At 35.5% G+C, this 14795-nt stretch overlaps 1 protein-coding gene across 5 annotated transcripts in view; it reads left to right on the top strand.

Moving 5' to 3' along the window:
* LOC150106665 (uncharacterized) overlaps positions 1-14795 on the top strand; it is a 272404-nt gene that overhangs the window by 200161 nt on the left and 57448 nt on the right. For all 5 annotated transcript variants that reach the window (XM_090393265.1, XM_090393267.1, XM_090393264.1 and 2 more), the window contains one exon: positions 7709-7912. In XM_090393265.1, coding sequence (XP_090249391.1) covers positions 7709-7912 — 204 coding nt within the window. The remainder of the gene's footprint in view (positions 1-7708; positions 7913-14795) is intronic.

Here is a 14795-nt window from a genome sequence, read left to right on the forward strand (position 1 = left end):
TTCTTTCTTTGCTTTCACTGCCTCTTTAACTTCCTGAGTTCTGATTTTTCTATCCTTGCAGACAATCTCACCACGTACCTCTCTGGCTGAATCAATCGGGGTTTTCTTCAAGGCTTGCCACTGACTCTTCAAGGTTTGGTTACTGTTCTCAAACTCTTTCATTTTTTCTTCAATAATCTTTGTGTATTTTAGTCTACAGTTCACATCTGAGAGCTGCTCAACTTTTATTCACTTTAAAACTTTCTTACATGTTATTCTTTTCAATATGAAATTCAATTTTATCCTGCTCAAGACTAAATAGTGATCTCTTCCAATTTCAAATCCTCTGTACACTCTGGTGTCCTGCACCAGGAAGTAAACATCACTATCAACAATAACATAGTCAATGAGACTTTTCTTATTCCTTGCTTCTTCTCTCCATGTGAATTTGTTCACATTTTTATGTTGGAACATGGTGTTAGTAATAACCAGTCTATGTTCTGAGCAGAAATCCAACAGGTATTTGCCATTATTATTAGGTTTGCTCTTTTCTCCAAATTTTCCCAAAATATTTTTCTGTATCTGAGAATCATTTCCTACTCTGCTATTTAGATCCCAACAAGGACGAACTTTTCCTTTTTCATTGTGTCACTTATTTTTTCTAAAGCCTCAAAAAAATTCCTTCACTTCTACCTTAGTAGAACCTTCTATGGGACCATAGGCACTATTAAGTCTCATTGTCCAATTCCCCCATTCTGATATTTGCCCACATCACTCTACTTGAGACTGCCTACCATTCAAGAAGATTAGCTTCGCATTTTGTGTTGAATACTATGGCTACTCCTTCCTTTCCTTGATTGTCATTTCCTGAATATAATATTTTGTATTTATTGCTCAGAAAGATCTCACCAGTTTTTGTCTTTTTTGTTTCAGTCACTCCTATTATGTCGATCTGCTACTTATCTAATTCTTCAGCTAGCTCCATTTCTTGCCATTCAGGCTTCTTATGTTGATAGTACCGATCTTTAACTCTGGTGATGTTGAGTTGGGGGTGGGCTTTCAGATTTGTTCCAGTAGCTGACTTTTTGCTGTTCAACCTGGTTCCCTGGCGAAAACAACGAGGGCCTTGTTTAACCGGGCGATGCCCCAGCCGGCATGAAATTTTGTCATGTTGTACCATCATTTTCTATATTGGTTTAAGCCAATAGGAATACAATTTCGTCGGCTAAATTCCAAATTGCCAGCCTATCCTCGTTTGTTCAGTATCCAGGTAGATACCCAACAGGGTGCACCACAAGAAGGTGAAGATTGGACATTAGGCAAAAGCTCTGGTCGGTTCTCCGCATTCCTTTAAAGGTTATGTGGTTATACAGCTTTGACCCTTATGCACTCCCTCCAGTCACACCTCCCAAATGTTGCAAAGTAAGTAGCATCTATAAAATATTCAGGAGACTTTCTGAATAATACTAAATTATTTGCAAAACCTTAGAAACCTAAGTAATGTTATGATCAAGCAATTAACACAGTCTGTCTATGTTTAAAAATCCTTACCAAAGTTTCATAGGTACAGTGTACATATCTTATTGATTATATTTGTCTTAACTCTCTTTTTATTCATTACTTCTTTAATTCTAGCTTTTATAGTATTCTGTCCTTCTTAAGCTCCTCTACTACTACAATTTGCTTTAACTAAATTCTATCCTTTCTGTGACCGCTCCTTCTATTGGATATGTGTGCAAATCTCAGCAAACAAAGAGAACAACTCGGGTTTGAGCCAAATTTCTTTGGATGCAAGTCTGGAATTAACTCCTTTTTTTGGAATTAAGAAAATTTGTTTGTTAAAGCTGCGCCATCTTATTTCCTATACAAAAGAAGTCTCTTTGTCAGAGAGTTAACAACCAGACTAACCTATGACTCTGGAATTTAGCTATTAATATACCTAATTTCAAACCCTTAATGAACTTGTTCTAAACACAGTCGTGGCTAATCCCCCCACGTTTGAATTCGTACAGGTCCTAATCATAATGAGCGGTGCATTGATTTCAGAGATCAGGCAATTTCATAAGGTAAAGAAAACAGGAATGTGTATTCATTCTTTAGTACATTACACAATTATCACAATTACACTTAACTAAGCTGAGTTACACTTGCATGTAATGCTGTTTAACCAGACAAAAGTCTTACCACAATCAATACCTCACATCAAAAGACAATATCAATTTAAGATGTCCTACTCACAATCATTTAACACATTATGCAAATGATTATTACATTCATTCTAAGGCTATTAGACTGTGACATGCCTCAACAATTCAATATCAAACTCTACTACAACACACCTATAGAATTTACAACAATCAGCTAGTGGATTAAAATACTAAGAGTCCTGCTGTCAGTTAATAAGTCCTATCACATAATATACCAGCACTTTTCTACATTCTAGCTTTGTTCAGAATACAATGGAACTAGAAAGGTTTTACATTACCGACCATTTGGATCATGCTGGCATCTCCTCTCGAACAATTTTCTGAATTCAAGTGGCTAGTCTTTTCATTCTACGGTCCGTTATCTTCAGATACGACCAACTTGTGATTACGTTCATGAATCACCTTGCTGATGTGGGCGAAACTGCTCTACCTGGATAGGTCCTTGTGGTTTGGCATGAAACTTCAGTCCTCGCTGATAGTCTACCTGCACCGTTGTTATGTCCGTATTGGAACACTACCTCGCTGCATAGCTGCTGCTGACCATCGTTCTTCCCGCCCAACCGCTCGAACGACTTCCACCGGTACTTGAAAGCCAAAAGGATAAGAAGCGAAAAAATCCCCCCGAGTTCACGCTGCCCAACTTCTTATATCCTCACGTAGCTGCTCTCCCTACTACGTCACTGATTCCTCATGGCACCTAACCCTTTTGCACTTGGTTCTATCTTTTCCTCGTTATGTTTTCGCCGTGGATATCTCGCATGGACCTCGCACATGCTACTGCCTCAGGTTACGTCTTTAAGCCGATTATTTCACTGTGAACTTTGATCTAACCTTTCCCGTTCCATTACAATTCTCACTAAGTTTCAATTTTTGTCTTTCATTCACAGGACAGTTAACAATATAAAAAAATTTAGAAGAATTTACAAAACAAAGGACTAATACGTTATTTATAGTTTCATTTATACCCATATACAAACACTTCTTTGGGAAATTTTGGTATCCTAGTTAAATCCCGAATGAAATGTTTTATGACAAATTAAACCTTTCATTTAAGATTTCACATGATTTAAGATTTAAAATTTCTTTTAGCACAGCACTGTGCTAAAAGAAATTCACTGTAGCAAGCCACCCATTATAACAAACTATTTCTGTAGTCTTTTGGAGTTGTCTATAGTAAGAGCCAACCATATCTTTATATCATAGTTTCATTTATTTATTGTTCGGCTAAGATGATGTGATAAAAGTATGATAGATTTACAGCCTCTCATAAGTGAGATTTACATAGAAAGTAATAAAAAAAATCTCTGCTATCATCTAAATGATATTAAAGTCTATATTCTCACTATAGAAAACTTGTGGAGACTGCAAAAATAGCCTGGTATAGTGGATAGTTTGCTAATGAATTTCCTCTAGATTAGCATTTTGCCTATAGGTTTTTGATCAAGATTTTTCAACACTGTTGCAGTGAGTTTTTTTTTTTTTTTTTTTTTTTTTTTTTTTTATAATGCTGTAGTGTCTGCAGTAGTGAGAGTTGACCGCATCAGATTTTTTGCTAATTGCAAGTAACTTACAATTAGCATTACGTGCATATGCAAACAAAACAATTAATTTACATTATTTATGCTATTTGGTAGTATGATTAATGAGTGTCATTCTTTCAAGTCATGATGTGGAGAGGCACAGTAATTGGCATGCTTCCTTTATCATCTGCATTAAAAAAAAAAAAAAAAAAAAAAGTCTCACTATAGCAACTTGTAGGGACCATGGAAATAGTTTGCCATACTGTTTTTTTTTTTTTTTAGCCTAGCACTGTGTCTAGTGAGAGTCAGAACATTTCATTAGTTTGTTAAAGCAAGAGTCAGCTATAGTCAATATGTTATGAATAAATTAAGCAGTTATATATGCAAGCTAGTTTGCTCATTAATTACATTGTTTGTGCCTTTGGATGATATAGTTCTCATTTAAAGCCACATCTTTTCTATGTGAAGATTGCCTGTCACATCATTAAGCACATGTAGGCAGGCATAGTTTATTCTATATATATATATAAATCATTCATTTACAGGAATGAAGTTATTTACAGATCTCCAAATGTACTTGGGTAGAACAAGTCCAAGTGGATTTGGAATTAACAGTTGCTCTAAGTAGTTAAGTTTTGAATTTGCTTCTCAGGCCCACAACAGTTAATTTATCTCATAATTAGAATGAATCAACTTTATCAGTGTTATTTTATTCATGAGTGGGTTTAATTTAGAGCATAATGACATCATTACGTTATAATAAATTTAGTTTAATCCTTTATCCAAGTGTAAGCAAACAAAGTTTGTGCCAGAAAATATCTTCAGTACTGAGGTAAGGTGGTACATCCCTTGGCAACTCATAGCAAAGGTGACCAAGCTCTCATCACTCCTTGTCTCAGTACCTCTCATAATGCAAAGCACATCTCCTTGCAGACATGTATCCTGCCATGCATTAAGGGAAGGGCCGCTACCCAGACCAGTTTCGACCTTTATTGAGGTCTCGTCAGTGGGAGGCAGACCCAGAGTGGTGATACTACGGCAAAAGGAATGGAAAGGTCATATTTACCTATACAAGTTGCCAACCGGTGTACCACCTTATTATTAAATTACTCTGGATATTTAGAGAAAGATGTTGGAAGTTTATTTTGCACTTGGTTAGACTATAATAAATTTAGTTTAATCCTTTATCCAAGTGTAAACAAACAACACTTGCGCCTGAAAATATCTTCATGACTGAGGTAAGGTGGTGCAACTCATAGCAAAGGTGGACCAAGCTCTCATTACTCCTTGTCTCAGTACCTCCCATAATGCAAAGCACATCTCCTTGCGGACATGTATCCTTCTATGCATTAAGCGAAGGGCCACTACCCAGACCAGTTTCGACCTTTATTGAGGTCTCATCAGTGGGAGGCAGACCCAGAGTGGTGATACTAAGGCAAAAGCAATGGAGAGGTCATATTTACCTATATGAGTTGCCAATCAGTGTACCTCAGTCCTGAAGACATTTTCAGGCTCAAACTTTGTTTGCTTACACTTGGATAAAGGATTAAACTAAATTTATTATAGTCTAACCAAGTGCAAAATAAACTTCCAACATTTTTCTTTAAATCCAGAGTAATTTAATAATAAGGTGGTACACTGGTTGGCAACTTGTATAGGTAAATATGACCTCTCCATTGCTTTTGCCTTAGTATCACCACTCTGGGTATGCCTCCCACTGATGAGACCTCAATAAAGGTCGAAACCAGTCTGGGTAGCAGCCCTTCCCTTAATGCATGGCAGGATACATGTCCGCATGGAAATGTCTCAGTACCTCCCATAATACAAAGCACAAGGAGTGATGAGAGCCTGGTCCACCTTTGCTACAAGTTGACGAGGGATGTACCACCTTACCTCAGTCCTGAAGATATTTTCAGGCGCAAACTTTGTTTGCTTACACTTGGATAAAGGATTAAACTAAATTTATTATAGTCTAACCAAGTGCAAAATAAACTCCAATATCATCCAACATTTTATTTCTGTATTGCATATGTGGAGATAAAGCATTTCACATATTCATGTCTTAAAACTCACACAGTTACTGTTATGTAATTTATTATTATTTTTTGATGTCATAAATTATATTTATAATTTGGCTTTATCATTTTAAAATGTATTTTAACAAACATTTTAGCCTCTAGAACTGAGAGTTGGATTGGAAATGAAACAACTGATCAAAGATGTAGACAACAGAGAGGAAATTTCTGAGGAAAATTAGAATAGTAAACAGCATCAATGGCAGAATCATTAAAATGAAATTTTCGGAGAGGAAAGGTTAGCAGAATGGGTGTTTGATGCCAGATTGTAGGAGAATGATCCAAAGGAAGACAAAGATCTAGATGAATTGATGCTGTTCCCCTCCCCCCTTTCACAAAAGGTTATATGTAAACCTATGGTACATTTGTACCATGAGTGTACTAAGGATTTTTATTTAATTTTACATAGCTCAGAAACCTTGTTCTAGAGCAGTGGTTCCCAACCTTTTTTCCACTTGTGTACCTTTTTAAACTCATTTCTATAAATTGTACCCCTTGTTTTTAAAATAGCTGTTTTTAAATACTGACACTTTTGTTCAGTGCCTATCTTAATGTAAAATAGTTTACTTGTTTTTATACCATTACTGATTATTTTTTGTGTACCCCTGAATGGCCCAGCACATAACCCCAGGGTTATGTGCTGGGTATGCTTACCACCGGTTGGGAACCGATGCTCTAGAGACTAAACATGGAACTTTTTCAAGCCACTTTATACCTATAAGCAGGTTGATGGTCTCACTTGCTATGATGGACACTAACCACTTTACCATATTGGAGACCTGATGAAGAACATATTTATGTTGAAGAAAATTGTTGAAAGGGGGAGATGATAATAATAATGTAGACACAATTGTTATGTTGTGCTGTGGTTGACTCTCACTGTAACAAATTATCAAAAAATTCTTAGCAAAATTCCATATGCATGATAATACTATTCTAAAGAAAAGTCACTATAGCTAACTATCAACAAATGATTCCTGCGACCCCTATGCATCTATTATAGAATTGACCATATCATGGTATTCTGTACACCTGTTGAGGATGCATGTCAGAGAATGATGATTCTTGTATTTAGTGATTTATTTCTTTGCCTGATTTATTGTGTGTGTGTACGTATATGATCTAGTTATGTTAATAGTGTTACTGAGTGTGCTACATTATTTTGTTCACTTTTACCATTAAAATCAAACTAAACCATATTCAAAACAAAGTAGCTGTTTTTTTATTTTGTTGTTGTTGTTTTTCTTAATAAGAGCCAAAAATGTCTTTGCTTTTTTTTATTTTATTTATTTATTTTTTGGCAGCAATATGTAAAATTTTGACACATACTCAGATTTTATACCAGTGATTAGAAATCAGTCAACACTTACTTTTCCTCTCTTTGATGTTTCATAGATATTGATGGTCATTCTCTTCACATATTATTCATTTTATACTGGTCAATTCTGTGGGATTGCTGCAGCAAAGCGGGAAATTAGTTGTTTTAACAGGATGCTATAAAATTTCTCCGGCTGTTTTCTAAAAATAGAAACCTTAAAGAAAAACTGCAGTCACAACTGAAAGAAGTTAGCTATACGATATTGCAAAAAAAGGTGTTTAACATATCATATGCATTGCATTTATTGCATTTTAATCAGGCAATATAACTCCAGATTGAAAACAGTGACAACTATACCATAGAGCTGGTTACCATGAAACACTCTTGGAAAAAAAAAACCATTAATATCTTTCAAATTTTGAGGAAGACTTTTTTTTTTTTTTGACAGATTCATATTATTAACATAAAATCTAAGAAATGTGTATCATTTTTAAATTTATTAAATCTGAGGAACTTAACAAAAACTAACATTTTTTAAACAAAAATTTGTTATTTTTTTCTTAATTAGATAATCTCAGTTTGTGATGAATTTCAGTTTTGTTCAAATAGATGAACAGCATGTTCCACCACCACCTGCACTTGAGGATATCCTAAAGACAGAAATGGAGCTAGATAGAGAAAAGCGACTGTGGTTAGAACAGCAGCTGCTTCTAAGACATGAACTGCTGAATGATGAAGAAATACAAAGAAAAGAAAAGGAAATTATTGAAAATTTGGAGCGAGAGGAACAAAAAAGGCATAATTTTAATAGAGGTGCTTAATCTTTACATTCTACGAAAATTTCATTTAAGATGATTATAGAATAACAGTCATGAAATAATGAGCCAGTTTTTCATATTGTAATTTGAAATTTTGAAGCATCACTTTCTGGAATAATAATGTTGCATCATCCAAAAATCTCTGAGCAAAGTGGCCAAAAGGAGGCAGTCTCCAGCAGATTATATATATATATATATATATATATATATATATATATTTTTTTTTTTTTTTTTTTTTAATTATTTATATATCTATAAATTTATTTATTTTTGTTTTTTCACTTCTTGATTTCTTTTTATTATTTTTACATGAATGATAGTTTGGTACCTGATCGTAAATGCTTTTCATCTGGAATGATTTTAATAAATTGGGAAACTATATGATTTGCTGCTATGATCGTAAATGCTTTTAATAAATTGGGAAACTATATGATTTGCTGCTTAACCTTTAAATGTCTAGAGCCTTTTTTTTTTAAAAATAAGATATATTGATAGATAGATACAAAAAAAAATATGTAAAAGTAGCTAAAGAAAAGAATCATATAAAGAATATAGAAGATAACAGTTAATTTGGCAGATTTCTAAGGCTACTATAAATCTTAGAAATTGAGAAAAGAACACTTAAAAATATAAAAGGAATCTAAGTTCACCAGGGTGATATAAAAAATTTAGGATATGTTGAGTAATTATTTTGAAAAAAGTATTAATGACATAGTCAGCAGTAGTTAATATCCAGGCTGAAATGCTTAATTATGGTTTTAGAGGACCACCATTTTACCAATTTAATTTAGGAAATGTAACAATAACATTGCAGATTTATTCAGTATTAAGGTATATTTCTTAATTTCTCCTTAATAAATAAACAAAAGGCAAGAAGATGATTGTGAAATCATGTTCATATCAAATGATTAATATTCACATGGCAGTTAAATATCAAATTTCATCAAAATTGCTTCATTCATTCCCATGTTGTTTCTTGCAGATGGACAGAGTGACTTGAGACACTAATTGATGTTATTTATTTGTGAAGAAACCTTTAGTAATATAAAACTGAATGCAAGAATTAATTTCCCTGCTGAGTATTCCAGTAAATATTTTAAGTATGCTAGAGAAATAGCTAAAAAAATTATTAAAGATAAAATTAGTGCAAATCCAGAACTTTCTGGGTTTGGACTAAATGCAGGTTATCAAGACCTTTGACATTAAAATAAACAGAGAAAAATTGTGATAAATATAACAGCTACAACAATCTTAGAGGGTCTCAGAGATTGTTGTAGCTTATGATCAGTTGAGTTTCATAAGCCTTCAGTTAATTGTTTTAATCTTGAATCTCTTGTTGGAAGTTTTTCCACTTGATTATACTATAAATTAAAGATACCAAGTAATTATATACTTGGTTTAATCCTTTATCCAAGTGTAAGCAAACAAAGTTTGCGCCTGAAGTATTTTCAGGACTGGGGCAACTCGTGGTAAAGGTGGTATGACTTCACATCACCTGCCTTAGTATCCCATAATGCAAAGCGCATCTCCTTGCAGACATGTATAATGCTATGCATTATGGGAAGGGTCACTACCCAGACTGATTTCGACCTTTATTGAGGTCTCTTCAGTGGGAGTCAGACCCAGAGGTGATACTAAGATTGAAGTAATGCAGAAGTCATATTTCCATATACAAGTTGCCAAACTCATATCGCCTCTGGGTCTGGCTCCCACTAAAGAGACCTCAATAAAGGTCAAAACCAGTCTGGGTAGTTACCCTTCCCATAATGCATAGTATTATATGCATTATGGGTTGCTAAGGCAAGTGATGTGAAGTCATACCACAGGTTGCCCCAGTCCTGAAAATACTTCAGGCGCAAAGTTTGTTTGCTTACACTTGGATAAAGGATTAAACTAAGTATATAATTTCTTGGTATCTTTAATTTATTGAATCTCTTGAATCAGCATTGTGTAGTGGGCCTGGTTGACTGAGTGGTTGGTGTGCCTGCTCTCCAACCATGAGGCTGCAAGTTCAAATTCTACCATTGGCATGGATGTTTGTGGTTGTTTTTAGGTGGGAGGGGGAATGGACTTTATTTTCCACCATCCTGCTTAATAAAGAGGCCTAAGTGGCCTTGAAAAAAGTTCTATATTTGACTCTAGATCAAAGTTTCTGGACTATGTAAACAAAATCAATAAAAATACAAAAAAAAATGAAATTAATTAAAACAGAACAAAAATTTTTAGACCATCCATGGTATGAATATGCTATAAGTTTACAATATGAGGGTTGTTTGAAAAGTTTGGTAAATTTCCAATAGACAGCAACACAATTCATTCATTCATACCAGTGTTGGCACATATCATCTTTTTCATGACCCCCTGTCATGAAAAAGATATTTTATTTTAGCCACGTGCGATGCATAGTTCTCGTTTGGCAAACATATAAAATGACTGTTTGCATTTTTCATAAAAATGGAGAAAAACGAGTTTTGTGCAGTGCTAAAACACCTTTATTTGAAGAGATGGACAGCTGCACAGATCAAAGGCGAGTTAGATGCAGTTCATAGGGACTCTGCACCAGCATTAAGGACTATTTATTTTTGGATAAATGAGTTTAAACGTGGTCGTAAGTGCATCAGAGATGCAGTGTGCTCCAGATGCCTGACTGAAGTCACTATGAAGGAAATGATTCACAAAATCCATGGTATCATTATCGATGACCACCGAGTGAAAGTGTGTGAGATTGCTGAGATTGTAGGCATCTCAACTGAACTAGCGTATGATGGCTGTTCAATAAGTCCGTGCAAAGTCTAAGAGATGGTGCCACCAGTACATATCGAGGTTATTTTTAGTTGCTGGCAACTGTTGAAGGATCACACACTAAGTTTCAGTCAGATAGATCTATTACTCTGTGTTTGGCATTCATTTGAATCGATCAAGTACCATGATTTGTGAAAAATGGATGACAAAGAATTTCGTGTAGTGATTAAACATTACTTTTTTGAAAGGCAAAACAGCTCAGGAAACCAAAGCTAAGTTTGATAAACATTATGGTGAGTCTGCGCCTTCGATTAGAACGGTTTATAAGCGGTTTAGTAACTTTCAAAGTGACCATATGACACAAGTGATGCTGAACGTTCTGGATGCCCTGTTGAAGTCACTACTCTAGAAATTATTGAAAAAATCCATGATATGGTGATGATGGATGATAGAAGAGTGAAGGTGTGTGAAATTGCTAAGGCTGTGGGCATCTCAGATGATTGCGTACAGAATATTTTACACGAATGTTTACATATGAGAAAACTATCCGCAAGATGGGTGTCGCATTTACTCACTCTAGATCAAAAGCATCAACATGTGAACTGTTGCAAGGACAGCTTGAAGCTGTTTCAACGGAATCCAGAGAAATTTTTACATTGTTTCGTTACAGTAGACGAAACATGGATCCATCACTACTAGCTTGAGACCAAGGAAGAGTCAAAACAATGGGTTGCAAGCGGGGAATCTGCACCAAAGAAAGCATAAACGTATCTTCAGCTGGAAAGGTTATGGCCACCATCTTCTGGGATGCTTGTGGCATAATCTTCATAGACTTCTTGGAAAAGGGCAAAACAATTACCAGAGTGTATTATGCGTCTTTGCTAGATCATTTAAATAATGAAATAAAGGAAAAACAACCACACTTGACGAAAAAGAAGATTCTTTTTTGCTACGACAATGCACCCGCTCACTCTTCTGCAATTGTGACTGCAAAATTGTTCGATTTACGCTACGAAGTCCTTTTGCATCCCTCCCCCAACTCTCTAAATTTGGCTCCCTCGGACTACTATCTGTTTCCAAACATGAAAAAATGGCTAGTAGGAAAGAGATTTTCATCAAACGATGAGGTGATTGCCGAAACAACTGCCTATTTTGAAGAGTTGGACAAATCATACTATATGGACGGGATCAAAAAACTTGAGCATCGTTGGACTAAGTGTATAGACCTCAAAGTAGACTGTTGAAAAATAAAAAATGTTTGTCCCAAAAAAATTGTTTTCTTTATTTTTGCACGGACTTATCGAACAACCCTCGTATAATAGCCTGCACGAAAAAGCTGTGTACGTGCGAAGGGTGCCACGATTGTTGACTGTCGATCAAAAAACTATGCGAAAAGACATTTCAACGTGTTTGGCTATGTTTAATTGCAATTCACAGGATTTTTTGCTTCGATTTGTGATTGTAGATGAAACTTGGATCCACCACTACACACTGAGTCCAAGCAGCAGTCAAAACAGTGGACAATGCCTGATGAAAGAGCACCGAAAAAAGGGATCGTTTTGTCAGCTGGGAAGGTGATGGACACTGTTTTTTGGGATTCCCAAGGAATTATCATGATAAACTATTTGGAAAAGAGTAAGACAATAATAGTCTATTATGCGTCATTGTTGGACCATTTAAAAGAGGAACTGAAGAAAAAACAGCCAAGATTGGCACAAAAAAAGTGCTCTTTCTTCAAGACAATGCATCAGCCATCGCAATGGCAAAATTGCACAAATTGAGGTTCGAATTGGTTTCACATCCACCGTATTCTCCGGACTTGGTCCTGTGTGACTTCTTCTTGTTCCCAAACTTAAAAATTTGACTTGGTGGGAAAAAATTTTCTTCAGTTGAGGATGTCATCAAGACTGTCAATGACTATTTTGCACAATTTGACAAATCCTACTTTTTAGATGGAATGAAAAAATTGAAAACTCGCTGGACCAAACATGTAGACCTCGATAAAGACAATGTTGAGAAATAAAGGTGATTTTTTCAAACAACCCTTATATCTGATCAAAAATATCTGGACACCTCTTTTGCAATAGTGGATATGGCTATAATATGCCTCAATCATGACTCAAACAGCTATTAATATGTGACACCTCCACTCAATGTCCAAAGACTCATCGAGGGAGGGCACCTACTCTACAACTCTGTCTCCACCACTCAATCCACCAACTACAACTAACCATCTACACCAATGCCATCTACCACCACCACCCACCACTAGTATTTCCACAGGCAATCATAAACATCCATGTCCATGGTGGGATTGAAACCTGCATCCTTTAGGCTGGAGATCAGATATGCTAACCACTCAGCCAACCAGGCTGAGTGGCTAGCATATCTGATTGTGTGGTTAGCTTTCTCCTGTCTATGCTAGTCAGTTATCCTCAATCAACTGACTACATATCAGTTTCCCAAAGAAAATTGGATAATTGAGAGATCATTGTATATCTGTTTAATTCTTGTAGATGTTGAAAAGCATACAATAAGATTTCAGAGGTGGGCAGAAGTTTAAAATCCTAATGTACAGAGTGATAGAGTTTTATACTTTTGTTATAATTTGGCAGTTAGAATTGATGAATGTGTAGAAAGATAATTTCATACTAAATTATTTCTTTTCTTATTTCACTTCTCTTTCCCCTCATTTCTCCTTTCCTTACCTTTGATAAGCCCAAGATTTCCATGCACGATAAGATATCTTTGACTGACTGACACTTTTGCCTTTTGGCATAAACACATAACATCCATAGCCTCTTCCAAAATACTAGATGATGTCGTTTACTCAAGAAATTACTTCTCATATAACTACTAACATTCTAAATCCCAAATCCGTCAACCTTAGAATATTGCTTTCATGTATATGTGGTCTTGCACCCTAAACCTCTCTAAAATGCTTAATGCTGTCCAGAAGAAGGCTATCTGGTTGATCGCCTTCTTCTGGACATTTGGCAATCCATCTCTCATGAACTTTCTAATAGACATGCTGTTTCTGCCTTATGCCTTTTCCACTGATATTTTCATAGGCACCATTCTAACAAACTGAATGCCACCATTCCTCCATTTTCCCCCAAACCCGTAAACACATGAACATCTACTGGTTGAGATCCATTCATTCAAACTTATTGAATCACTTCTTCTCCTTCTCTTATCTCTTTTCTTTAAAACTGTCTGTTCCCACACAATTTTGCCTAAGCGCTACAACCTCCAATTGAAAAAATATCAACAGGTTCCAGAAACACAGTAAATGGAGTGCTTTTTGTACAGTGTTAGTGCTCACCATGGTGTTACTGGTGGTCTGAAACTCATCACAGATTGCCAGATGCCACCCATTTTAATACCCTCCTGTCCCTGTCACTCATTTTTGGCAGCCAGCCAACCTGAGTGTTCTCCTGCATTAGTGATGCCAGAATGTCTCCATTTGTTGATCACATCAAGAACCATTGATTTTGTATTCTCCAGTTGAGTGACAGTGGCACGTATGGACTTGCCACCAATGTGACAGCCCACGATGATCTCTCTCTCTTGAAGTCACTGAGTTCACATCATGTTGCCATACCACCTGTATTCAACTGCTTCCTACTATCTGTATACCAGCTTTTATGCTATTAATAAACCTGGAATGTTCTATAACATCAGAAAACAGGAGTGTGTGGACAATTATTGGTAGATAGTATATATATTGTTATCTACAGTTCACATCCAGAAACTTGCTTAGCTTTAAAAAAAAAGACTTTTGTACATGTTTTCTTTTTAGTATGATAATACTTGTTTTTATCCTGCTTGAAGCCAAATCCTTATCACTCTCTATTTCTAGTTCTCTGTAGATGCATGCAACCTGAAATCAGTCTGTATACTTTTGTGTTGATTCTTTGAGAATTCATGTACATCTTTATGTTAGAACTTGGGCCTAGTAATGAATAGTCATCTGATCTGAACAGAAATCCAATATATATATATATATATATATATATACTTACTAATATTAATAGTCCTGCCTTTTTCTCCAAATTTTCTTAAAATGTTTTGGCAGTTTTGTAATTCTTAACCTTTTCTGTTTCTGTTGTTTAGGTCTCTAACAAGAATCAGCT

Source organism: Typopeltis vanoorti, chromosome 5 (genome assembly GCF_054136105.1).
Source record: "Typopeltis vanoorti isolate ZY-2024b chromosome 5, IOZ_Tvanoo_1.0, whole genome shotgun sequence".
In the NCBI taxonomy this organism is placed as follows: Eukaryota; Metazoa; Arthropoda; class Arachnida; order Uropygi; family Thelyphonidae; genus Typopeltis; species Typopeltis vanoorti.